We start from the raw sequence: 27,465 nt of genomic DNA, 5'->3' as shown, positions 1-27,465 counted from the left end.
CACCCTCTGGCTGACTGTAATCATTTGTGATAGCCCCTGTACGCTTGCTGGTCTCCCAACAGCACATGTTTCACTCAGGCTTTTAGAGGGACATCAAAATGCATTACCTCCAAAGCTGTAGATGGGGGTCTGAATGCATGAAGCCATGGTGGAAATAAAGACATTAACTCTATCTCCAGACCAAGGTTGCTGAACTGAGCTGAGTGGCATTACAGTTGCAGTCGTTATGCATACTACTGTACATCAAGGGGTCATTTCTATGTGAATGCCTCTGCCTTTCAACTCGATGTACACAGTAATAATGTCTGAACTATATATCTATTACTATAATCAACATTTAATGATACAATTTTGTGACTTTCATATTTGTTTTCCTTCTCTTTTCTAGCATTATTCTGTAGCTACCTCTTTTTCTCCTTCAAATTAAGTGGAAACAACATGGTAAATCTTAGGTTTTCTGCACATACTGCTGTTGCATGGTAAATATGGCCTTAATGACTTTGCAGCGGGGGGTTTGGCTGTTTAATGAGCACACTCTCCTGCTCCACCATGTTCAAATGAGAGCCTAATTTCATTTTCCCTCTTGACCTCTATTCCTCTTAGAAAACAACAAAGCACAGGGGATTTTTTTTTCAAAGGCTTGTGCTGCGGTAGAGAAATTAAGAGGTGTGTGGAGAAAGAGGATAATGATGAGATTTTGCCCGTGATGATAGACGGCACTTATATCACCACACTCTTCCTTAAATTCGTGAGCAGTATCTTGAATTTTTCACCTACACAAGCAGACATGGAATGAAAAAAAAAAAAAGAAACTCAAAGGGGCATAGAAGAATATCTGATACTTTTTGGGGAAATGTGAAAAGTAAAGCTATTACAAGCAGCTAGTGGACTTACCTTATTGCAATAACTAGAAACTATTGAATTAAATTGAATTAAAGGGTGTTTAAGACTATAAACCAATGAAAGTGTTTACTGATGCCATAGTGCAAATGAGTGGTAGTCTTGTTTTCCTGTGGACTTGAAAAATGACGAATGCCTTACATATTGCCCAAGTAATAAAATTTCTTGTATGTCAAAAAAAAAGGAAAAAAAAATAGATAAGCCAAAATGGCAGCTTTAAATGACAGCCAGAAAAGATAGGATCTGTTTTTTCAGACCAGCTGTTAGAAAACTGTCCTAAGATTTGATGCCTTAGATGTGGCAGTTGATGAAACCACTTCACAAGCAACCAGCAGACCATGGCGTCACTTTAGAGGAAACCACGCAGTGGGTGTCTAGACCAACAGCAACACTCTTGTGTGCTGATAACACCACATCCACAAGCCACATGTGTTCTGTTCAACAGATCGAATGATTTTAACTTGAAGTCATGAATCCTTAAAAACTATCCCCTTTCTTCTTTGCCCATATTAGGCCTTTCCAATAAATCATGTACACAACTCTGCTCAGTCAAAACTTTTTGTTTTTTTACATTTCTCTTCACACAGTTCTGTCCATCTAACTTGTAGACTAGACAAATGTTGTGTTATTTCATTTACTTTTGTGCCATCCAACTGAACACAAATTTAGTAATACAAGAAAAAGTAATGACATCTGTTCTTGTCCAAAAATTGTTACCAAAAACAAAGGCCATTTTCAACATTTCTATATTTTGCATCACTAGTTGCACACCGACATACCTGTTAGTAACTTGCTAGTAGCACATTCACGGTCTCCTGCTGTTGCTTTTGAATGGCTGGCTCCCTTGAAGCTTTTTGTGACTAAGTGTCCCACTCAAGGGCAACTAAAGAATAACTGCTGAAGGGCTGACAGTTCATTACTCATTCAATTTCATCACTCAGTTTCTATTAACTCGTGTGGTTATTTAAGGCATAACATCCCTGGTCTGGTTAAAAGCTACATGTACATATACAAAAATACAAAGACATTTGCTTCAGAGAGTAGAAAAGCCAGACTGCAAACCCAAAAAAAAGTCACCTATATAGAAATCCATATTCAACAAGTCCAGAGTCTTTGTTGACTCACAATTGATTGTTTTTTTTTCTTTTTGCATTTTGCATTCACAATACTGTACAAAAGTCTTCAGTCACCTCTCATTTCTTTATGTTTCCTTCTAATGAGGCAGATTTTCTTGAAATTGTTTTTAAAAACGTTGTCTTGAGCAATAGTTCTCCTTCTGCTGGAGGTCTTTCGAAGTTTCTTTGGACTTATTGTTAGTTCAGTCCTTGTACTTGACTGTTTTCAGAGGGTTTAAAAAAAAACATTTAATACTTATCTATGAATCATTGAATTAGAAACAGGCAACTAACTCAAGGGATGAAGTAGTGCTGTAGGCACTTTCTTACTATCAGTCTGTCACAAAAGCACATTATTTGTTCTATGAAATAGTATTTTTCCCTAACAAGGTGATTCTCATAGCTAGTAGAGGACAAAATGCCTAAAAGAAACTATCTATAGCAAATAAATAGTATCTGAAATTTTTATTTTTAAGAAATAGGACAACAAATCCAGCAAAGATCTGAGAGATGCATCTGGCCACAGGGGCGTAATTTCCAGGGGGGTTAGGGGGTTATGACCCCCCAATAATCAGACCCAACCAATATAACCCCCCCGATAAAATTATGAATTATCTTGCATAAATAAGGTGTTGATTTTCTTTACTAATTTCAGGTACTACCAGCAAAATAGCTGCATGTTTAATCATCTGGGAATTTACCCAGATTTATTTATTTATTTAGACATTGATCTTGAACCACCCAATGTTCAGAACAAAGTTATGCCAATGTCTGGCCCTTCAGTTGATCCATCTACTGTCCATTGAAGCCACATCGGAAATGGTCTCAGTGGAAGAGTGGCTGTCAAGACCCCATTCCTAAGGAAAGCAAGCAGGGAGAAAAGGCAGAGATATTACACAAGAAGTAAAAATCCGTGAAAAGGGGTTATACAGAGTAATGAATCCAAAAAACTATGTTTACAGCCATCTGTAAAACACAGTAGAGGCTTAGTCATGGCTTGGGGTGATTCACCGTGCTTTTGGGGATCTTGTCAAAATTGTCAAAAAGTATCTCATTTGATATCATGCAATACCATCTATAAAGCATCTGATTGGTAACTGCTTTATTTTTCAGCATGACAGTGATCCCAAACATACTGCAGCAAAAGCATATCTGAACAGAAAAACACACAATAGAACACTGTCAGTCATGGGCTGGTCTCCCCAAAGCCCACATCTCAATATTACTGAAGCATCATAGGATCATATAGGATAGGATTATCTTGACAGAGAACAGAATAAAAGCCAGCCAACATCCAAAGAAGAGCTTTGAATGTCCTTCAAGAATCCCGACAAACTATTTCTGAAGACTACTTAAATATAATAAAAGAACCCTTGCCTAAGAGAGTTCAAGATATGTTGAAGAACAAAGGTGGTCATACAAAATATTGTTTTTCAAGCTCACTGGAATTGTAAAAACAATGTATTTGCCTTATATACTATATTTTATATATGTTTGCAGATGTTTACCTATTTTCAATATTCTTAGCAAAATATAAAGAAATTAGGGGCGACTCAAGACCTTTATAACTACTGTACATTCTTGTGCCAAGTGCAAAGATTTGAATTGCATGAACAGATGGGAATGTAATGATTGTGCAAATCTTGTTCTCATCCACATTATATTTTGTAAAAGGCAGTGAATAACCTTGGCTCTGAAAGTAGGGAAGAGATTCTGCTCAGCAGGGCAATGAGACAAAATGCTTTCATCACACCTGCTGGTTTACTGTTCTGCTATCTAAACTCTGTTCCCTTCCTTCCCCATCATCCATCCATCAACACAGCAGTAAATGCACAGAGCATAGCCACTCTCCATTTGTCAGTGCCTATCAGAAACGGTTGCATGCCCATTACATGCCTGCTGACCCCTCTGAAGTCTAAAATAAACTCTGGGGGTGTTGCAAGAAAAATGTCACAAATGATAAAATATAGCCTATACCACCCGAGAAAGATTAAGAAGCAAAGAAACAGAGGGATTACATCAAGACTTCACTTTTTATCATCCAGTGGTGTCATTGTCATGTTTTTATTTCAAAGCCTGAGAACTGTAGTGAGACAACTGCCTGAAACAGATATGCTTTGGATGAAAAAAAGGCACAGGAGCAAAAAGGGCAGAAAAGAAGGTGAAGAAGATAACAAGAGACGGAGGCAGTAAGTGATCAGAAGAAAATATTTTATTTCTCAGCCTGTTATTGAGACACATGAGGTCAAAATACAACAAACCACAAGATGGATTAAAAAATTATAAACTACGTGTCTATGTTTTTCAGACTAACACTCATTTCAGTGTTTTTTCTTTGTTTTTTTCTTCAGGAAATGGCAGAGAAAACCCAGAACTAAAGCACTAAAGCGCTTCTGCTACTGAGGTTGAGGATTTGTTTTCAGAGGTATTAAATGCTTAACCAATAAATCAGTAGAACAATACCTGTAAATGAAACTAGCAGATCAATGCTTCATAAATATTTTAAAATAAATGTTAGTGAAAAACACAATTTCCCTGAAGGAGAGCATTTGGGCACACTCATGATTACGATAGCAGTTCTACACTGACTTTAAGCTTATTAATTCGAACTAAAAGTGTAAAAAGTGAGCAGGAGTATGGATGTAGCAAGTAAAAATAAAAGAATACAGACAAAAGAAACAGCTGAGTTTCAATCAAAATTAACAATCAATCTGGTATTCAATACAAACCTGTAGTTCAATGTACTTTATTCTAAGAATTGCAAGAAAACTGGATATGTAGAGCACTGCAATTTTGTGTAGGAACATTTTGCTGTTGTGTAATTAATTAAAATATTGTCGTGGTGGGTTTGAGCAGAACACTAAATGACTGTAGTCTGTACCAAATGGTGGCCAAACTAAATGACCAACTGTCATCTCAACAGACAGCTCCATGGGAAATAGTATTACATATTTACGTATCTATGTAGCAAATATGTAGGGTCACTCTGTCCTGCTATCAAAAATTAATCATTGTCTACTTGTCTGTATGTGGAGCTAACAGGTTGCGGCACTACAGCTGGGTTGCTTCTGCTTGGTGAATGTTTTTCAGATGTTACTGGGGGATCAATAGTCTCTGAGAAGTGCTGAAAAGATCTATATCCATTCTTGTTTTGCTTATAATGACAGTGTGGGATTTTGTCCCAAGCATTAAAAAAGGCATACGTACAAACATTATAATTTTTAGCATTTAACTTTTGTGTTGCAAGAAAATAGAGAGCAATGCAATTACAGAGAAGCTATTTGTGACTAAAGTTTTTTTTCTTTCTTTCCAAATTAGTCACCTTGACAACCGTGAAGCATGCTTTGTTATTTCCTTTGTCTGTGTCACGGTGCACATGCCCTTCTTAAGGCACTTAAGTGATGCCACACGCACACACACAGTCGTCGCACGAGAGTTCAGTCCGACTATGTTAAACGCGTTTCCTCCGCGTAAACATTCATTGGCAAGAATTTGTTTTTTGTTTTTCTCTTGTTTTGCATTCATCACTCACTCGGTTTGTAAATAGCTGTGCCCCTGGAGACAGCTACACAGCGCTCATTCTGCGCTTGGCTTTTCCCCCGGACCCCTGCTACCCTGTTCACTTTAACCAGCTTCACGCGGTGTGCAGTTCTTGTAGAGCGAGCGCAGAGCACATCCCAGTCAGTCTTCACTTCTCCTCTCTCCCGTTCACTCCGGGATGGAGCTGTCCTCCTAGCACAGCAGAAGTGTACTTCAGCAGTTGGCAACTTGGTTTCACGTTAAGGAGAAGCTGAAGCAAGCGTCAGTTCTTCTTCTGACAAGATTTCTTTCAGCTCCGAGCATTAACTTCGCTGTCGCAAATCTGCAAAATGACAGCAACCGGACTACATCCACGCTTTGTGCTCCTGCTTTGCTTCATCTCCACCGCGGCGTGCAATACGTTTGCATTCACCGAGGAGCCTTCTGACAGAGGCGGGAAGGCGGACGGGTATTGTAGTCGGGTATTACGGGCTCAGAGCAATAGGAAAGAGGGCAACAGCGAGTTTCGGCTCCGGGTAGAAGGAGACCCTGAGAGCTATCAGCCAGGGAGCACATACAGAGGTTGGTGTTAGCGATATACGCGTAGTACGCTGCTTTCCATTGTGCCTGTGCATTGCCTCTAAGCCTCAGTCAGCAGACTATGTAAACTTAAGATAAGTTTCTGCACAATCTACTTTTGATGCGGGGCGAGCGTTAAGATGATTACCCGCAATCACAATAAGCAGACGTGTATTTTAACTACTAAAAGAGTAACGAGAGATCATTTTAAATCTGATTTGAACATCTGTGAGCAAATAGAGTGCTTCAAATAGTTTTGTATGATCAAAATTTTAAGAAGGCTTTTTCTGAGAGAGCTAAATCCCTCTGTGAACTCTTGCGTGCTTTTGGTGTTGTGTTCCATACTTAACAAGTTTCTTGAAAGCCAGCCCCGGATTTCTCTCTCTCTCTCTTTTCCTAAAAGGAAAGTTTCTGGGTGCAGTAAATGGGCATGTGCCATCTGCTCTGTGATTTCTAGTCTCCTGCCCTTCTGGTTCCGACAATGTGTTGCGCTGCAGTTGGATCATCGCTGCCTGCTTTAATTCCAACTAATTTTTGTTTAGCAATCAAAATGACAACTGAATTATTTTAAATGTTTGAATGATTTAGCTTCAGTTTAAATCAGTATTTGTTAATATCTAAAGACACCAGTTAAGTTGCCGGATTTCTGCAGTAACTCAACATTCTTTGATGTTGTGACTGATTGTAAAAATGGGCAGAAATCCCATCCTAAACATAATCTGGATAATTTGACAATCTGTGAAAGTCAACGTGCAAATTACATTAATTTTAGCTTGTCCTTTATATATTTGAGCTTAAAATATATAGTATTATTTATACATACAACACTACTCAAGCAGGTATTTTAACCCACTTTAATCAGGTGTTTGGAAGAAGGACTGTAGTTAAGCTGTTCCCTGTCAGGTGATGCTGTCTTCTAATATTTTTTTGTTTCCATGTAGTGACTGTGACTGCAGCCAGCCCCTCCTACTTCAGAGGGTTCACCCTTATTGCCCTAAAGGATGGTGCAGAAGGTGACAAGGACGAGGACTATGCTGGGAATTTTCAGGTATGGTAACAGCCAACACATATGGCCATGTGTTATGGATTAGAAATTTCTCACTGATCAATAACCCATCCCCTTTCTTTGTCTAACATGTTTATTTTTTAAATTGGGACACAGGAATTTTTAAATTAATACTAGCCAGCATATTTATTGTACTCTTCATACCATCCTTCATCTAGCATAACAACTGTGCATGACATGAGTGGAGGGACAGATATTTTCCTTAGACAGCCCTCCTGTCTTCACATGTGTCAAAGTGTGATTATTCTCACCTCACCTCCTCTAAAAGGCTTGATATAGCATGTGAAAGGAGCCTACTCTCAGCACATCTTCCCTTGAGCTATGCTTTGCTTTGGCTGCTGGAAGATGTGTGTGGAGTTTGAGAAGCCATCTATTCAAAAGCAGGCATGTATGTAGGTACTGTACAACAAAGTAGATGAGAGGCTAATTAACTTTTTATACAAGAAGGTCCAGCTGGAGTACTGTAGGGAGGAGGAAGAGAACAGAGAGGGGCCAAGAGTGTGAAAGAAAAAAAGAGAAGGCAAGGCAACTGGTGCTGCTATGCACATGTGATAATGGCCAAATATGTGAGGACTGTGTAATTGTAATGCAGTGTGATGAGACAAGTGGTAGAGAAAAGACATGGTAGTTAATGAAATTTCATGTGTATTTCTAATAATTTGTATGCAGTCTGTGCTACTTCATACTATACAAAGGAACTGCACTATAAGGTGATAAAATTCATCCATCCATCCATCCATCCATTCTGTTCTGCTTATCCTTATCAGGTTTGTGTGTGTGTGTGTGTGTGTGTGTGTGTGGTGGGGGGGATACGAAACCTGAACTACATTTATAACATTTACCTTCACCACTCTATACCATATTATATTTATTTTTGTTGGTGCTGTTTAGTTTATCACAGCCTGTTTGATTCAAATCCGGATGGCAGTTTAAAAAATGTGTACAATTTAAAGGTTGCATAAGATGACACAAAGGATTTGGAAATAACTCAGCAAGGAAATAACTGATTTTAGCTTCATAAATATTTCATAAAAATCCTAGATTATATTTGATAAGGCGTATAATAAAGCCATTATATCACATTAATATACTATAATAGTAAAGAAAAACCCATTTCAGTCTTAGTCATAGCCAAATCCATATTCCTGCTGAGAACTTTTAACAGCATATCTGGCTTTCTCCTGTTTAGCCTCCTTCAAACCTGTTCATTCTAATTGTTTCTTACATAAAAACCCGCTATTTTACTAAACCTTTACAGTTCAAAGAGAGCAGTTCACACAGCAGTGCACAGGCTGCTCTGATCACAGTTACTGCAATGCTGTGGCACTCTTTGTGAACCTAAGCCTTGAATATGACAGGACATAAAGACAGGAACACGTTGTTTTTGTCCTGTCTGCACCTCACAACTCATTACCCAGTATTAACACCACCAAGGTTTTTTTTCTCTCGTATTTGTTGTTGCAGTTGATTTCATGACGTTTTTCTTTAATGCCAGCCTCGAGTGCGTCCCTTAGCCATATGGCGGAGTGTGGCTTGGCGTGATGGGGCGCTAAACGTCAGGAGTTAATATAGGAGAGACTGCATCATTTAAATGACATTCACATCGCTCAACACATGAATGGGTGCTGAGTGCACAGAGAATAATAGATAAAATGGATAGATGTTTGATCATTGCCTTTTAGATGTTCACTTTAGAAGTAAAAAGAGCAGATGTGTCAGTACTGTGACCTGCTTTTGATTGGACTCCTGCCGGGTTTTTTAGAAGTTTAAGGTCTCTTTCACGGCTGCAGATGATCACCTGTCTTTCCAAGCAGTCTGTGACAGAGCAGTAAAAATAAACTGCTGTCTAAAGAGATATGTCTCTATCATCACCTGCTCAGTCAGTCTTTCATGCTTTACATCTCTGATGTCAGAAACCTATATACACATACGCGCGCACAGACACACTATTGCTCCTTTGTGAAAGAGCTCTGGGTGGACCAGCCCCCAGGAATTGAAGGAAAAGAAAGAAAAAAAAGGAAGCTGCAACAGAGGCTTTAGGCTTTATTTAACATACAGCTCATTTGAAATCTGCTGGTGTGCCCCATCTCAGCCGTCTTAGGACAGCTCCCGACTTGATGAAAAGCACTTTTATTGAGCTCTCTGGGGAGGTCAGCTGCCACTGTGTGTCTATGTGTGTTTTTTTGGCAAGAGTGTAAACCAGCAGGGAACGCTGGCGATGTCTGATGAGACATTACTTCTCAGCAGGGTGAGATAATAGGACAAGAAAAGGCAAATTGTCATGTGGCTGTGTGGCTATATGTGGGCTGGAATTGTCAGGATGTGTTTTGAAATTTCTGTGGCGGATTGTGCCATTTGCAGCTACTTTTCTGCTGCCCCCATCTTATTTTAGATTGTTGCTGAATGATGTTTGGCTCTGACCAGGGCATAGCATAGAGCCAAGCACTTTCTTTGACACAAAACTCTTGCATAAACTCGAAAACGCAACTCGAGTATTCCAGTGGAATGTCCCATTTTGTTAGTTTTCCTAACAGCCATTGTCAAGCTATTGTCAGAAGATCTGAAAAAGAGGGAGTTAAAAAAAACAGGATCATAGGTTGTCTTGCAGCAAATTAGTCGCTTCTTTTTGCAGATGGTGTTCAGTGGAGTCCCATGTGACTTCTCTGCTTTTAACATGTGGTGTAGTCCATTCAGGGCAGCCCAGAATGCCTGTTAGAAACCATGGGAACATGGAGGGGAGGGGGTGTGTAATCTTTCAGACCACGATCGGCTGCATACACATGGATGGCATGCACACACACACAGCTCCCGGACTCCCCTTCTCACTCTCCGTCTAACTCTTAACACACTCTCTCACACACAATTTCAAAGGGAACTCATTCATAACGTGGCATGACAAAGGAAATTCTCTGCTGACAGCTTTATGGAGTGAGAAAGTTCCCTGTCTTTACTGCCCGGATGTCACTTCCTATCAAACAGATCCTTGGTCTCAGCGGTTGTGCTCTCTCATGCAGCCAACTCAACTAATTTTCTGTCCAACAGTTAAAATCATTCAGGTGCTTAATGTCTCAGGTGTGGAGCTGAGTAAAGAGGGGAGCACGGATTTGGACTCTTCAGCCTAATTCAAGTCTAGGGACTTTTTTTTAATGACCTGAAGACATCAGAAGCGAAAGTAAAGTGACTGCATCCCGCCTGTGCCCCACGTCATGCAGTGCCTCTGCTTCGGCCAAGAAACCTCACCTGGTGTGCATAGCTTTTATGAGCTTGGTTGGCTTACCCACAGGGATGTTCACACTGTGCTTTGATGCCAGAAAAAATTCTGAAATCAAGGTTGAGACTTGCAGTGGCCAACATTTGCCTGCTAGTCGTACAGCCAGGCGAGCCAACGTGAGCTTGGCTGACATGATAGATAGTGACCCCCCTCTATTCAGGGAGGAGAAGCCCCCCCCGGTGGTGGAGCCTTCAATAGCTTATTACTTTAACCAAAACTGCTGATTCGTTTCAACTGCCACAAGCATCTCTCCGCTCAGTAAAATAGATTGTTCTACTGCTTCAGTTTACCAGAAAATATATAAATATGCAGCACAGTTGGTAGGTTTGGCATCCTGATGCCATTTTATTATAAACAGCATACCTGCTCACAGCATCTTCTATAAATAGCTCTTGCATAGTTTGTAGCCATGATTTGTCCTGTTGTAAGAGAACAAAAATTGTTTAGGCACATCAGACATATATATCAAGCCATTAAGCTCCCACATTACCACCCTTGGGAGATAGCTTTGAGCATGTCTATGTTTTTTAAGTCTTCCTTTTCTCTGTTATCCGAACACGTCAGCCTTAGAGCATTTTTCCATGATATCTGTAGCTTGTCCTTAAATATCTTTTAATATGTTCTCTGTGGAAGAAGGTTTTGCTCCTTTTTTTGTGTTTTGACACTGTCATGGAACCCACAAAGGCTATCTATGTATGTATCTAAAAATGCAAAGTCCCCAAGATTAAAAAACTATTTTTAAGAGAGTCCTGGGCCAACATCTAGCACAGGTTTAAACCACGGACCCTCAACAACAGTAATCACTCAGCCAACATGCTGTTCAACTCAGTATAGTAACTATTACAGTTGGAAATGTGTTCTCTAAGAACTAAAGCGTGTTTAAAGTTGTGTTTAATCTCAGTTCAGCTGTTAATTATGTTTGTGAGATCATGATACAACAAAATGTACCTGTGCGATCCAGCATCAAGTGAAGAAAATTACCTGCAGGTGTTTCCAGTTCTTTTTCGGTCACAACTTGTCTGATGCATTTATACTCATTATTGATCTTTTTGTGTGTTTGTGTGTCGATGCTTTACAGATAATTGATGAAGAGGAAACACAGTTTATGACCAACTGCCCCCCTGCAGTGACAGAGAGCACTCCTCGCAGAAGGACCAGTATCCAGGTGTTTTGGACTGCACCCCCTAGTGGCTCCGGTTGTGTTTTTCTCAAGTATGTATACAGCAACGGCTGGTCAGCCTGCTTAGCAGAGTCAAGCCCTCAGCTCAAACAATGAAAACAATAGTCAAATTTAGTCTACGTATCCAGCCTTCTGTCAAAAATACGGGTAATTGCAGGTTATCCTCCAGATGTATTACTCATGTGAAACTGATTCATGTAAGCTGAAGCTAGGCTGATGGCGCTTAGGCTGCAAAGCAGAATCGGGACCAACTGCAGTTTAAATATGCACCCAGAACAAGAAACTCACTGTTGAGGCAGGCAGACATAATGCTTCGTTATTGTATTGTCACAAGGAACTTTGCAATAATTTTAAAAAAAAATGCAGAGGAGCACCTTTATAAACAGTACAGTGTGTGCTTTCTCTCGGGTGTGTACACACTAACACGCACACCCCCACAACACTGCAACCATCGCAAACAGAATCCAAATCTGACACTCTGTAACTGTCTGTACTTACTGTGCTTTGCATGATTTAATATAGCTTTATAAATATCTTCAGATATTTAAATAAGATATTTTTTGTTTTACCAGCTGTCTTGCTCTCTCTTAATTTCAAGTCCACATCTAATAAATTAATATTTATACAAGTATACTAAGTGAAATTTAGCCTCAAGTCTCAAGTAAGTAGCTTTTCGATTTTATATAGATAATTTAGAACTAGGATTTTTAAAAGAGATTGATTTAGTGCAATGACTTTAGTTAAATTTTTTTAACTAAATCCTCTCATTTGGCTTGATAAACTAAATATTACCTTTAGTAGTTTAATACCTGATATGCACCACTCATTTCGTGCTGTTGTAAGTGCTCTGGGCTTACTTGAACACAGAAGACTAGTCATGTTAAGCTGAGGACACATCATGACAGAAATCCATTTATTAATCCTGTACTTCACTGCAGGGAAATAATGAGAGTGCATGAAGTGGAAAGGCACCGAGGGTCTGTGCGGTTCACGAAGGCTTCTGATAAATGCATTATTTAACCGTTTGTATGCTCTTTCTCTGGTGTGTGATCTACATCTATCATTGTTTATTTACAAAAGAATCATTAAAAATCGCTTTTGTTTTTGTTTTCATCCTCACTATATGTTGTCATCCTAATTTTCAAAAGGCTGGTCACGTTCCACGATATGTATGCTCTCCCTGTAGAGGCCAGGGAGATAATGGTTGAATTGTATTTGGTACTTAATAGATAAAGGAAATAGTTTAAAGTGTGACAGAGTGCACAGCCTTGAAAGAGATACTTAAAAGTGCAGAGATGTCGCTGCACTATCAGCACATAGACAATGCAGAAAGGAGAGAGTAAGAAGCTTACTGTTCAGAACACATGTCTGTGAAAATCATAATTACAGGCTGGCAGTGGGTATTTGTCTCTGCTCTTCACCCTGACTGCAGTAATGATGACAAGGTTTTTGCATATGCCACTCTGCTCGAATGCAGCCACAGTCCTAGTACAGTCTTATTGATATAAAAAGTAAAATGCTGTTGGTAAAATGTCATCTTTAAAAAAACTAACAAACAGACAAATAAAAAACATCTGGTTATGAACTTACAAGTTTGTGCACAAGTCTGTCTCATAGAAACTGACTCACATGTACCAGGAAATCCTGCTCCTCGTGAGTGGTTTGCTACAGTATAATTGATGGGCAGTTGCTGTCTTTTAGATGGAAAGTCTGAGCTTGGTGGTTTGGGTTTCTCAAAGGTTGATCCGTGATGATAGGGTTAGGCAAGGATGCTCATTTACCTCCTGAACTCAGAGCACTCATTTTGAAAATCTTACCATTTATTTTTAGCCTTCTCATAAGCTCAAATCAAAGCCAAACTTTCCTTTGCTGGGTTTCTGTTGGTGTCTCACTCTTGTTTAACTAAAATGATAGTATGCAGAAGCGATGCATAGATATATAGGCCTTGTAGAGTGCTATGAGCCTATTAGCAAATATAATGACCGTTATTAATGAAAGTGGCTGCTTAAAATAAGAAGCTGCTATATACGTGTTACACTGTTCAAGAGAGAAATAATCATTTAATAAGTTTTTTATTTATTTATTCCCTTGAGCTTAAGGGAAAAATTGCTACTAGCCATCGTAATTCAAACCTAGTTAGACACCAAAAAGGTTTAAAAAAATGTCAAAATCTGAGAAAGTTGATTTTCTTCTTAGTCCTCTATTTATTACTTTGGTGAATTATTATTCCTTAATTGGAAATAGAACAGAAGAGACTCCAAAATGCTCGATAAATATAAAACTCATCATCTTATTGTAATCCTTCCCCTATCTGGTCCATTAATATTATCCCGAATGTTCTCAACAGAACACCCAATCTAACAGAAATCACCTTATACATCAAGTTTTAGTCTATTTTTGATTTCACCAAATGTTTAGCTATTGCTGATTAGCTAAAATATTTTGCTTCTGTTCATCTCCTAAATGCACCCAAAAACCCATATCCATAAGTATCTAGTGACACAAAGTACTCTGGTGTCAGTGGTATTATCAGAGTGTAGTTCCTCTGGTTGATTACATCCTGATTGTTCTACGGAAGCTATAACTAAATTCAGTCCATATGTTGCTGTCACCACTGAATTTGCTACTATCTTGTCTCTTTCCATTTGTTGGTGTGAGACGTTTTATTTGTAATTTCCCTCTGGCATGCTATATGGATAGTAGTGTGGTATGTTTTGATGAGCTGTCTGAGTATATCAGTGATCTGGTGAATGTCACAACCACATGCAGCTGTCAGAGCATGTTTAGCTCCATCAGTTAGATGACACAACAGATAAAGGATGCTTTGAGAACACTGGAAGCAGTCCTACAGAAATTAAATGTAAATACGTTTGTCTTGGAGTGGATTTATGTTTAGGCATCTTGTGAGTTCTTCTTGCAACTGAGAATATGGATCTTCATTAATTTCATCTTTTTGTTGTAGCAGGAGCTGGTTGTAGCCCTAAAACAGCAGTCTGTGCTGCTTCCTCCCCCCTTTTTTCCCTTTGCTTCTCTCTTTCTCACGTCTTTCCTTTTTCTTTTTGTTAATCTCTCAGACTTACACTACCCAGAGACAGACACTCGTACACACACACACTCAAATCAGTGCACTTTTGTGGTGATTGGGATCGGCGGTGGTGTGGATCCAGCAAAGTAAGATAGAATTTAAATTGGATGTTAAATAAGCATTACTCGGCCTGATTGTCTAGCCAGTCCAGGAAAGTGGGCGAGCAGTGAGGCAGAGTTTGCTCGTCTATCTCTTGGAGATATGTGGAATTGGGGTGAGATTGAATTAAGGTGTGAACAATTAGAGAAGTGCTGGTGGTGTCACTTACCTTGAATCAGTTCATCTGCGTTATATGAGAGGCTTTTTTGGCTGTAAAATCATACCTTCTTTCAAATACCATTTTAATCTTACATCAAGCAGGGATGCGAGGGAAGTGAGTACTCTCATGTGTAATATGATCTTAATGTCAGAGGTTCCCAAATTGTCTAACTTCTCAGTATTTGCCAAATTTTTAAGTTAGCAAACAGAATATTTTCATTAGAAATAAAAAAAGAAAACTAAGTGCAACAAGAGTTAAGACACCTGTGATCACTGACGCAAGCTAGAAGACCTTTGATCATCAGAACAGAATCACAGACATGATTTCTAATTAACCCAACTACTGGAAACGAGAAAGGACAGGGGAAAGATCAATGGCTAACTAAATAAAGGTTTTGGAAAACTTTTCCAGCAATAATCAGGAGATATAGATTGAACCACTGTAACATTATTTGGAGCTGCAGGATGTCCTAAAATAAGTGCTTCAGAGTTAGTAAAGAGGTAATCAGTGGAAATTTAGGTTTCTGTGACAACTTGGACAATGTGAAGGAGACTGCATCCTGTCAGCCCCTGTGGATTATGTCCAAGAAAAATCCTTTTTCTCTTCTCTTGTTCTCTTCAGCACAGCACTGAAAGATTGGTGGAATTTGGTCAGGATTACTACTGTGAATGCATAGTCCTGATGGCTGGATGAAAACGCTAAGCCAGTGTGGGTTTGCGGATCCAAGAGTGTTGAGGACACAACATTTATAGAGAGCACAATGCATGTCTGTGGATATAACAAAACACTGGCTGACAAGATGCCTCCCAGCCCCTAGAAGCCTGGCAAAAGAGGAATATCCCAGCATGATAACAATATGAAGCTTCTTCTTATTCTTTTGGCTGCTTCCTTTAGGGGTTGCCACAGCTGATTGCCTGCCTCCATCTCCCCCTATCCCTTCTGTCACACCAACACACTTCATGTCCTCCTTCACTACATCCATGGCTATTTTCTTTGGTCTTCCTTTTTTCTTCTGCCTAGAAGCTTCATCTTCAACATCCTTTGCCAGTATATTCACTATCCCTACACATATCTCTACAGTGGTCCAAACCATCTCAGCCTTGCCTCTAACTTTTTCTCCAAACATTTCAACCTGAGCTGTCCCTCTGATTTCGATTTCTGATTTCCCTGCCACCTCCGGTTCTGCTTCATGGCTTTCTGTTACTACCACCATCTCCAAACATCATCACATCATCACAGGTCTCAGTATAATCACGTAAATCTTCACTTTCACTCTTGCTGCTATACTTTGGTCACAAATTACCCCTGATACTCATTCCCACCTACTCCACCCTGCCTGCAATGCTTTAGTTCTCATCTCTTGTCCACTGTCTGTCGCTTTGGATGCTTGATCCCATCTACCTTCAGTACCTCTACTCCTTGCAGCTTCACGGTTGTACCTTTCTCCCTCTCATTCACACAAATTCTGTCTTGCATCTACTGACTTTCATTCTGCTTCTCTCCAGAACATATATCCAAATCCAGGCGCTCTAGATGCCTCCTGCTCTTTACTCTAACTATAGATCACAGTGTCATCTGAGAACACCATAGTTCATTGCTGCTTGACCTCACCTGTCAGCTTGTCCTTTACCACTGCAAACAAGAAGGGGCCTAGAGCAGATCCCTGATGTAATCTATCCCCATCTTTAATCCATCTGACACTCCAACCACTCCTACATATCTTGCTGTTTTCATATATGTCTGGCACCACCTTCGTATACTTGCTTGCTGATCCTGACTTCCTCATTCAGTACTATATATAGTTCCTCTCTTGACACCCTATTATATGCTTTCTCTAGATCCACAAAAGCACCATGTAGGTCTTTCTTACCTTCTCTATTCTTCTCCATCAACACTCTGCTCTTTTTTGACATAAACCCATACTCCTGCTCACTGATCATCACCTCTCTTTTTAACCAAGCTTCAATAACTCTTTCCCGCGTCTTCATGGTATGGCTCATCAGCTTTATTCCTCTGTAGTTAAAATAGCTCCACACATCACCCTTGTTCTTGAAAACGAGCAAACTCCTTTCAATTTTTCAGGCATCCTCTCACTCTCCAAGACACCAATTTCCCCAAATTGCAAAGGAATGAATTTTGCCCCATTTTGCTCCATCAAAGAAAACAATGGCGGCTGTGATTTTGATATAGTGCATCTAAACTGTTTTCATTCATACAAGTGTAAGTAGCCTACTGTAAAACTTGCAATAATGTAATTACTGTATAATATTGAAACATTTGGCATTTAGATGATAGAAGCATACAGTAATGTCAGTTGCATATTGTATACAGTGGCAGGCAGAGGTGTGGGTGTGACAGGAATAAAGGACCCACGCACACAGCCTTACATATTGACAGGTGTTTTAGTTCCAACTGTTCCTGACATGCTTTGCTTGCGCAGCTTTCCAGCTGCCTTCTCCGGCTCTCACATTGCACAGCTCCAGTCAGGTCCCTGTAACATTCTGAAATAGGGAAGGCATGACCAGGTGATAAAGAACAGCTGTATGGCTCATCCTCTCCTGACACCACACCCTGAACCAACTGCTCCACCCCTCCCCTGCAGCTGAGCCACAAACCACACCCCACTGCCCAACTTAGGCTTGGGACCCATCCGGCCTAGCCTAGCCCTGGCCGAGGAGTTCCTCGTCCAGGGCTAGGCCGAGGGAGGCAGCTGGGCAGCCACAAACACCGACTTCGCAAGGATGAATGGATTTTAAAGTCTTATTCAGCCACTCCACCAAATTGTCAGTCTGAAGGTGGTAGATGTGGGTCAGAACAGATTTAATACCCAGTAATTCATACAGTTATTTCAGCATGCAAAACATAAACGATGTGCCCTCGTCAGTCAGTATCTCTTTTGGGATTCAGACTTGAGAGATGACCTGAAACAGAGCCTGCACCACAGTCTTTGCAGAAATGGTGCACAGCGGCACTGCTTCGGGATACCGCGTTGCATAGTCTAACAGGACTAATGCAGAGCGATATCCACGTGCACTCGGGGGAAATGTGCCAATGAGGTCCATGCCAACGCGCTCAAATGGGACCTCAATTAAAGGTTACAGGCGCAAAGGCGGAATGCCCGGCTGGTTAACCAGCTGACACTCCAGGCAGGATGTCCACCAGGATGCACGGCCGACTAAGTCTACCCATTTACGCTCCAGAGTTTTATTATATCCCATATATGTATATATCGTCTCCCTCCCCCATGCTGTAGAGATGCACCGCTCTGAGCAGCGGCAGTGTCATCGAGGAACCAACCCGAGCGACTTGACTCTCCAACACCTTGTGTGGCGCTCAGACTGGTCCTGCAGCTATTTCTGCTGCCTGCTCCCAAAGCATGGCTACCAGCTGGGCCACTATCCAGGCCAATGCCTCAGTTGGCAGGGCTGGTTGTGGTTCCGCCGTGCCACGGCTCGGGTTTCGGCACCACTGTGACAGGAATAAAGGACCTGCGCACACAGCCTTACACGTTGTCAGGTGTTTTAAGTGTTTTGAACTGTTCCTGACACGCTTTGCTGCAGCTTTTCAGCTGCCTTCTCCGACTTCACACACCACACAGCTCCATTCAGGTCCTGGCAATCTACTGAAATAGGAAAGGCATAACCAGGTAATGAAAAACGGCTGTGGGGGTCAGCCTCCCCTGACACCACACCCTGAACCCACTGCTTCACCCCTCCCGTGCAGCTGAGCCACAAACCACACCACTATGGGCTTTATGTCAGTGAGATTAGATGGCGTACGGCATGTGGAATAGTCTAATTGTGTGATGTGAAAAATGAGAATTTTCTGACTAATTGACATTGCACGTGGTGGAGAATGGTAGCCTGTTGGAAACCTTAATTCAAAAGTATTTCGACTACAGTCAGGCCTTTTGTGGCTCACCACCTCTTGAAATCAAAGACTGGATCTGCTCAGTGGCACTGTTGATAATAGGTTGAAAAGGTAAATGAAGGGATCCCAAAATTCACCATGTTTTGTTAAAATTAAGGAGCAGATACATTTTTTAAAATCAACAGCTGTAAGCCTTTCAGGCACTGAAATGTTTTTTTTTCCTTCGTTTTTCTTTTGGCAGGTAGTTATAATGGGTGGAATTGGTGGAAAGGTACTATTACTGTTATTTGCAAACTGTCTTATCCTTCAAACTATACAGTATTCTCAGTAACTTACAGAGTGTCATGACTTTATTGTACACACAGAGATAATTGGATATCATAAAAATACATGTGTTAAAGTCCCAGCATCTATCAAATTCTTGATCTTCCACCTAATCTGCAGGATAACTTGCGTTGAACATCTTGGTTTTAAATGGATATTCACAGTGATCATCTCTTGTTTCTCCAGTTTTGTAGAAAACTAATATTTTGCTATTTAACAATATAAATATGGATTTTCGAATTTATTGTATATTGCTGTTATCCACTGATATAGACATTGGATTTGCAGTTGAAGTGGTCATTCATGCTTTTTTTAATTTATGTGAGAGGTGCATGTGGACATATCAGCAGTGAGATGTGCAGCTCTGTGTAAAAACACAATAAATATATAAGATTTCACACCCTGTAGGTTAATGCACATTTCCTGTTGTTTTTGGGATTAGCTCAGCTCAATAGAGCATGCTGCTGCTCAGCGTAGTCCAGAATAAATAGCATCCAAACTGTCCAGCTGGAAGGGGCCCACCTGGATCAGATGTTACCCCTGGACTTGCATCCAGTATCTCATTGTTGGGGTTTATCCCCGTGGAAACCTTCCTGCAACCATGGCTGGTGTAAATAGCTGGTGTTTGTGAGGAAGTTAGGTCCCCGGTGGCTTGTTTTCTGTTGTTGCTTCTCAAGTCTGTTGGCATCTGAAAAGGTCTCTTTGTGGCTAATTTACATGTCAAGGCCCCTCATAGACACATGCTTCTTCACTACTGAATGAAACAAGCCTTTGAAACAGCTCAATCTAGAAAAACCTCCCCATAGCAGACCTCACATTTCATGGCCATTACTTTTGGCCTGTCATTCAATCTTTATTGACATAGTGCATAGCCAGCTGTACTGTACCAGGTATTTTGGTGAACTGCCTTAGGAACGTTTGTCTAACTTTAACCTTTATTACTGAAGCATGCCTTTTTGTTTATTTTAGTTTTATGCATTAAATAACTTGAAAAACATTTTTTTTATTTCCTAGTGAGCTCTAATAGCTGCTTTCAGGAAGATACTGAAAAACAGAAATATGAATAACTCTACAGCTATTAGCTCTGCCATGATCCACAGCTCAGACTAGTTTTGTTATTAAAAATACATAAATAAATAACATTTCCTCATTTTTTCCTGTCTTGGTATTTTCTTTTTGTAATTTACACTCTTACTTTTTCCTCCCTTTACACTTGCACTTTCTGTTCCCCTCAACAAACTTTGCTTCTCACAGTTCCCCTCTCTTCTTGTTACTCTATTTAGGGCTAGCATTGTGCAGAAAAGGATAATCTATTTCCAGGATGAAGGCTTACTCACCAAGAAACTGTGTGAGAGAGGTAGGTTTCTTATAACGGTTTGGATATAAAGTATTACTATCAAAATGATGCTTTATTTTTGCTCCCCACTGACAACCTTTTATTTTTTTGTATCCTTTTACTCAATTTTTTCGTTCGCAATCTTTGCATTACACTTTTTCATGCACTGATGCGAATGATTGTGAGTACGACCCCCCGGGGTTGCATGGCGATGGATGCCACACTGAGCGGCGAATCAAAAGAACAGTGCTGCACACCTCTTCTCCATGTTCTTCCTTTTGGCTCACCTCTTACTTAACCATCACTCTTTTATATGACAGGCACCCATCTCTTCTGCTCCTTATACTAATCAGTAATCTTACTCTGTGTATCTGTGTGATCTTTTGTTTTTCTCTCCCATCACTTCTGTACAGAATCCCTGTATGGAGATACTACTGATAAACCATTGCTTGACTGTTGTGCCTGTGGAACGGCAAAGTACAGAGTCACCTTCTATGGAAACTGGTCAGAGAAGATTCACCCCAAAGACTATCCCCGTAAGCACAACTTTTCAGTTCTTCATGTCATCTCATGTCTTATACATACTGCATGAATTAAGGAATTGTCACTAAAAAAAACTAAACCTGTAGTAACGTGATTTTGCTAACAAGCATTGTGGGCATAGCCACAATTTTAATTTAAATTAGCATAGATTCTTCTGTAGGGATGGGTATCGTTTAGGTTTTATCCGATACCAGTACCAAACCGGTACTTTTGAAACGGTGCCGGTGCTTAAACGGTGCTCGTACCGGTGCATAAAGAATGAAGAACACAAACTTTGTCCAAAAACCTCTCATGTTCAGTTGTTTTTTTGTAAAAAGATAACAATGTTAGCCTTTTCTGCAGCTATAGGACATACATGGTATCACTCTTGGCTGGAAGCAGTGCTTAACAATGGAAAAAACACCAACTTTGTCCAAAAACCTCTCATGTTTAGCTGTTTTTCAATTTTTCTTTGGTCATTTTAGCCTTTTTGGCCAGGGTGAAGGGAGTATCTGCCATCAAACAAGAAGACAGCCGCATGTAACTACGACGGTGTTTGCTAGTTCACCTTACATGCATTAATATAATAACGTGGTTAGCCTACTCAATGTTAATTACACACGAACAACATGAAGCTACTCACGCAGAGAAGAACGGCTGCTGCTGCCATCATCATCCGTCATCATTTCTGCTACGCTGGCAGGGCTAGGGGCCAGGACTCTACTCTTCGGGTTCTTGGGGGATGTTGTTAACTCCGGGTCCGATAACAGGCACCACACCCGCAGTAGATGTGCACGGTGTGAGGTCTCGCAGCAAGCTATCAAATACGGTGCATTTCTCGGCTTTTAAAAAAACGCTATGCGTCGCCAGGTGTTTAATCAGATTTGAGGTGTTACCTCCTTTGACAGTGTCACAGTATCAGCTTAAAGCACTTGTTGCAGGCTGCTGAGTTTGCAGCTTTAGCTGTGAAGTACAGCAAGACTTTTGACCGCCTTGGGCATTTTTAATCTGTAGCTCTGCTCTAAAAGAACGTACGTACCTGGGCCCGCCTACTACGCTTGCAAAGGTAAAATGATTGGCTAGAATCCAAAGTGTATGACATGTCAGGAAAAAAAAGCACCGAAATAAAGCACCGAAATGTGCGCTGCTTTTCAGTCTGGTTATTACCGTTTATGTCAGAACCGGTGCCATAAGATACCGGTACCCATCCTTATTCTTCTGTGGTTATAAATTCTTACTATGAACATTTAATTCTGTTTTGGTAACAACAAACTCAAAACCACAGTGCCTTCTTACAAAACAGGTGTTTGTCTTCTGATTTGTTGAAACGATGTTCTAAAATAATGGATTGGATCTAAGAGTCACAGAAAAGGTTGGATGTCAGTGGGAAAATAGACTGTATGAAAAAATGATGTAGGGATGTAGGACATAGCCAGTTCTGGCTACCTTCTACCTTGAGTACCATGAAGGCAACTGTTGTTGTGATTTGATGCCAAATAAATTAAACAGAATTTATCCGAATTGCTAAGTTACTGACTAATAAACTACTAGGATTTAATTAAACAAAAGTGAAGTAAGAAAGAAATTGTTATGGAGGATTGAACAACATGCAGAAAGCATTCTGGAAATTTGAGAATTGTAACACTGGAGTAGGGATTGACTTCTTTTTGGTGCCTGCCTCAGTAGGCAGTTTTTGGTACTTATGCAAACCACCAAAATATACACAATTTAGTTAGACCATTAAAGCTACTGCGAGGTAAAGTGTAACTTATTTTGTTGTATAATGTGGATAGATGCGTGTTTGTTGTGGTTTACCTGGGGAAAAGATGGCTGCATGATTCACTGTGACAGTGGTTGCTAAACTGTGGAGCAACCAGATGAACAGGGTAAATAATATGGAATGAAACTAAGTTGAATAGGAGTTGTGTATGGGAAAAGGATAAACAAGAATTTGTTGATACTATTATTGGGAAAAATGTGTTTCACACTACACACTACAAAAAATGTTCAGGAATGGTTTGTGGAAGATAATGAAGGATTTAAGATCAAACTTAAATAGCTAGCCCAAATAAATAGCCTAAACCTATACGAATAGCTAACTCACTCTCACATTTTCCCAAAACAGCAACTCTACAGTGTGGATGATTTAGCTCTGTGGTTATAGGCCTGAGTAATGATGTGGGTATTGAGCTGTTTTACTGTGGTTGGGTGCAATGCATATAACCTTGAGACTCACAATCAGGATGTGAATGGACTTTAAGATTACACTGGCTCTCTTGTCTAAATCAGGCTCTTGCCATTCAGATCAATATGCCGATTAGAGTGGAATAAGATAAACCCTGAGATTGAAAATCGAGCTAATTCACTGTTTTATAGAAGGAGTAGCTATATGAGAGTCACTGTCACACAAATTTATGAAAACACACACACGCACACCTCACAGATAGATCAGTTAAAAGGATAGGGCAAGCTGTGTGGCTTCTATTTCTTTCCCTTGCTACAGATTTATTCGTCCTTGCACAAAGTTATTTCCTTGGTAAGTAGTTGAAATAACTCTGCACATATTGTACTGCATAATATTATTCACTGACTACACCACAGAAAGCATATAGTATGATTTTGCTCTTCTGAAGTACAAATAATTTTTTTGCTACTAGATCTGCTATTGAGCCACACGTCACTCTCCTATTCTTAACTATGTTTCCTTTAACTGCAGAAGCCGTACACTACTGGGCTGACCACATTTCAGTGTAAAACAGGCCAACAGGAGATTTTTTTAACTACGTGACATGATAACCTTGACAGTTCTATTTTCTTTTTTCCCCTTTGTCCCCATTATATGTCATACAGACAAGTGCGGCTATTTAGTGCAAGTGATGGCAGTTCCCTTGGACACAGAGTGTAGACGCCTGCCCTAGAAAGATTGATAGAATTAATATATAAGATATTAAGATAAAAGAATAAAAAAGAACAGTATTCCTCTATCAAACTTAAACAAAATATATTAAAAAAATATGTCTTTCATTTTTTGTCTTGTTTGTCTTCTTTTTCCTTGGACTAAATATTAATTTACTTTGTAAGATTTCACAAGCCTGTGCATTCACAGCTACCAAAAATTGTCATCTCTTTACATGTAAATAATAGTGTATAATAGTGTAATAGATAATGTAAAGTTTAAACTCTAAGCTCTATCAAAGTTTTTCAACACCACAACTACACTGTCCTAAATTCATCTTCTATCCAAACATCCAGACTCATTTAACTGGTTTATATTATGTCCCAGATAAATATACGACTTGCCACTTGACTGCTATCGAACACTATTTTCCATCACATGTGGGTAAGAATATCTTGTTTAAAGTGAACAAAAACTTTACAAAAACCTCTGGCATTAACTCATTTTTTTTGCAGCATTGTATTTTCATTTGCAATTTAACTTTTTTTTATATATATAATAAAGCTTTTAGTCACAAGCTCATGGTACTTTATAGGTTTGACCAGGGCTATACAAACATCATTATACTTTCTGGTTGGTAGAGCAGGGTGTCCTTTCAATACCGGTGCATAATAAGATCCTACGCAAGGTGATAATAAGATAGGATGGGGGGATAATGTAAGAATGTGAAAACATGAAACACCAAGAGCTTGAGTTAGATTATTGTGACCCCACAGTAAGATAGTAAGGACAAAAAAATGACCTGTAAACATCAACGAGGAGCCTATTGATCCTAGATAAACTACAGTATTCTATATATTGTTATGCTTTACATAATAGTGGAGGTTGAGGTGTGATGTCTACTGCTGCATTCTTGGTTTGATTGCCGGTGTGGGGTCAGTAATGGAATGATGCAGAGGGCATTTTAGGAAAAAGGGTGAGATGGCCATTTAAAAATACGTTTTATTTTTTTGGCTTTACAGGTCGTGCCAATCATTGGTCAGCAATAATTGGTTCCTCCCACTCTAAGAACTATGTCCTGTGGGAATATGGGGGCTTTGCCAGTGAAGGTGTCAAACAAGTGGCTGAGCTGGGTTCACCAGTTAAAATGGAGGAGGAGATCAGACAGAAGGTAAGATACTCCAGTTGAGATGACTGTATTATACATGTGGTAAATAACATTTAAATTTGTATTAATAATATATTTAGTTGGGATATTTACCAAGTAAATGAATTTATTTCTAAGAATGTTTTTTCTTGACGAAAACTGGGAAAAAAAGGGGAAAAATGAATTGTGCAACATTACAGGAGCCTCCGGGGATGTTCCAGGGTATGCACACCTGAGTGCGATATACGATGAATTGCTTTGACATTGTTGTCCAGATCATTTAGTGCTCTCAGGCATCTTTGCTATTCTTAGACTGCCTCTACTACTACATTTAACCAGTACACAGCATCAGGAGCAGTACCGCTGCTGGGAACCGGTTTAGACGTCAGAAGATTAGAAGATATTTTCCCAGGTGTTTCATCAAATTTGGACCAATTATACCTCTAAAAAGTGCAGCCGCACCAGTTAATCTTTGATCACAACATGGGGTTTGAGACAACTCGGAAAGTGCTTTGAAGGCAAAAGGAGGAACCTGTTGTTTTTCATCAAGACAGTTAATTAGTAGCTGATTTCAGTTAGGTTGGACTATGTCTCTCTATGTGTATCCAAAGGATGTTTCTTTTATTTTAACTTTAATTGTCTTTTACAGCATCTGGTTTTCTTTCGAATGAAGTCTGAACTTTTTATACAGTCTTTGTACTTGTCATGTTCTTCCTGCTTCCTTGGACTATAATCTCTGGTACTTCCACAAATAGCACGTTATATCTTTATTTTTTTCCTTCCTGAGCGTTGCTGTCTCTCTCAGTCTCAAAATTACCCATGCAGGCAGAGCATATGGTCCCGTTGAGCGCTCACTGCTAGCTAATTTTGAAGACCTGGTGTTGTAGCAGATAATGAGGGCATAGTTTGAGCAAGGGGGTCTCCATGTCATTGCTACCTTCCCACAGCTATTACAACACACTCTATTATTCTTTTCTCTCTGCCTGGATCATTAGACAAGTTTCTTCCAAGGTTAGAGGTGAAAGTGAAATTGGGTTTAGATTTGACTGACAAATAGAAAAAGTTTTCTAGAAAACACAAGTTTGATTTTATTGAAACTGGCTTTCCTCGTATTATATCTAGAGAACATGACACAGAAATTCTTCACAAATGTAATCAAACTGTGAAAGAGAACCCACTTTTCTTTAGTTGATTTACATTGCTGGACTGGACGCTATATTTTTTCAGCAAACAGTAAGTAATATGTGACAGAGCACGCAAAAACCTGGCAAACAACATTTTAATATTTTTTTTTTGCTTTTTAATGTTTCTTTAGGCTTTGAAACTTAAAGATTAACATTTGCAAATAAACATGATTAAACTTCTGATTTAAAAAACAAAACAAAACAAAAAAGCCCCCCTCCAACAGACTTAGAAGAATCCACTGATTAATCACAATCCATGCTGCATTATTGCCACTGGCTATACATGGAACAGTTGCCAACATCACTAAAGGGGGAGATTTTCTCTGGTGCCTTGCCTGGTCAACCCTCCCCTAGCAGTTTGGCTGTGTGACCCGGGGTTTCCCACTCGCAGCTGAGAAGTTTTTTGCATTTTATTCAACAAGCTACATTTTTGGGACACAGTTTTGAGAGATTTTGCAGACAGTGAAGTTAAGATAATAAACACTGGGAAGTCTAGTTGTTCTTGATGGTGTCTTGCTTGGCTGTTCTAGGATTGCAGCGAATGATTGTACTGTAGTAAATGAGGTACTTTTTCTCACTAATAACAATCATATCATCACCGAGTGTGGCTTGGCTTGTGCAGTTTATTTTATCTCAAGAAGGTATTGAGAGCTACCCCTTGTTTACAATTATGTTGCCTAACAGCTGCATAATGACTCAGTAGTAAAGTGGAATTGGCACATGATTGCACAATGATGGTTACACTGGCAATCAGTATAAACCTGATTGGTCTCATACTAGTAAGATGCATGCTGTTATTCATTGCCTGGCATGATGGAAAAGTAGTGAATAACCAACCTTTTTCAGTCATCTTTACATGGCTTAATTAGCGTCATTTACAGAATTGTGTAGTAAGACATTAGGTATGATGGTTCTGTAAATGGGTCATTTTCCCTCACGAGGCTCATGCGTTATCCCTGTTTGTTGAAAACGGGTTTAATCTGATGAACAGAAACTCAAAAACATGTTTTGTGCAATCACCTCACATGTCCACCGTATCCAGTTTTCTACAACTAATAAAACACAGAAAGTCAGCCGATGCCTTTTAAGTACGGAGGTTCGGTGAAGGAGACTCCCTCTTCTGAGCAGTGCAACGCTGCTTGGTAAACGCTGACGCAAACAGAAAGCTGATTCGCTTTTGTGTCAGGTGAGGCGTCAAGGGGGAGCAGCTAG

The 27,465-nt window shown here is 39.8% G+C and overlaps 1 protein-coding gene across 1 annotated transcript in view; it reads left to right on the top strand.

The window, feature by feature from the left end:
* Positions 1-5,413: 5,413 nt before the first annotated feature.
* Positions 5,414-27,465, top strand: part of spon1a (spondin 1a) — a 54,287-nt gene continuing 32,235 nt past the window's right edge. The window contains exons 1-6 of the mRNA XM_003442316.5: positions 5,414-6,116; positions 7,055-7,161; positions 11,529-11,662; positions 20,452-20,525; positions 20,918-21,040; positions 24,945-25,093. Coding sequence (XP_003442364.1) covers positions 5,885-6,116; positions 7,055-7,161; positions 11,529-11,662; positions 20,452-20,525; positions 20,918-21,040; positions 24,945-25,093 — 819 coding nt within the window. The 5' untranslated portion in view covers positions 5,414-5,884. The remainder of the gene's footprint in view (positions 6,117-7,054; positions 7,162-11,528; positions 11,663-20,451; positions 20,526-20,917; positions 21,041-24,944; positions 25,094-27,465) is intronic.

This window comes from Oreochromis niloticus, linkage group LG1, assembly GCF_001858045.2.
Source record: "Oreochromis niloticus isolate F11D_XX linkage group LG1, O_niloticus_UMD_NMBU, whole genome shotgun sequence".
NCBI classification, from domain to species: domain Eukaryota; kingdom Metazoa; phylum Chordata; class Actinopteri; order Cichliformes; family Cichlidae; genus Oreochromis; species Oreochromis niloticus.
The sequence above is the reverse complement of the archived record's forward strand: the minus strand, read 5'-3'. Positions and strand labels throughout refer to the sequence as shown.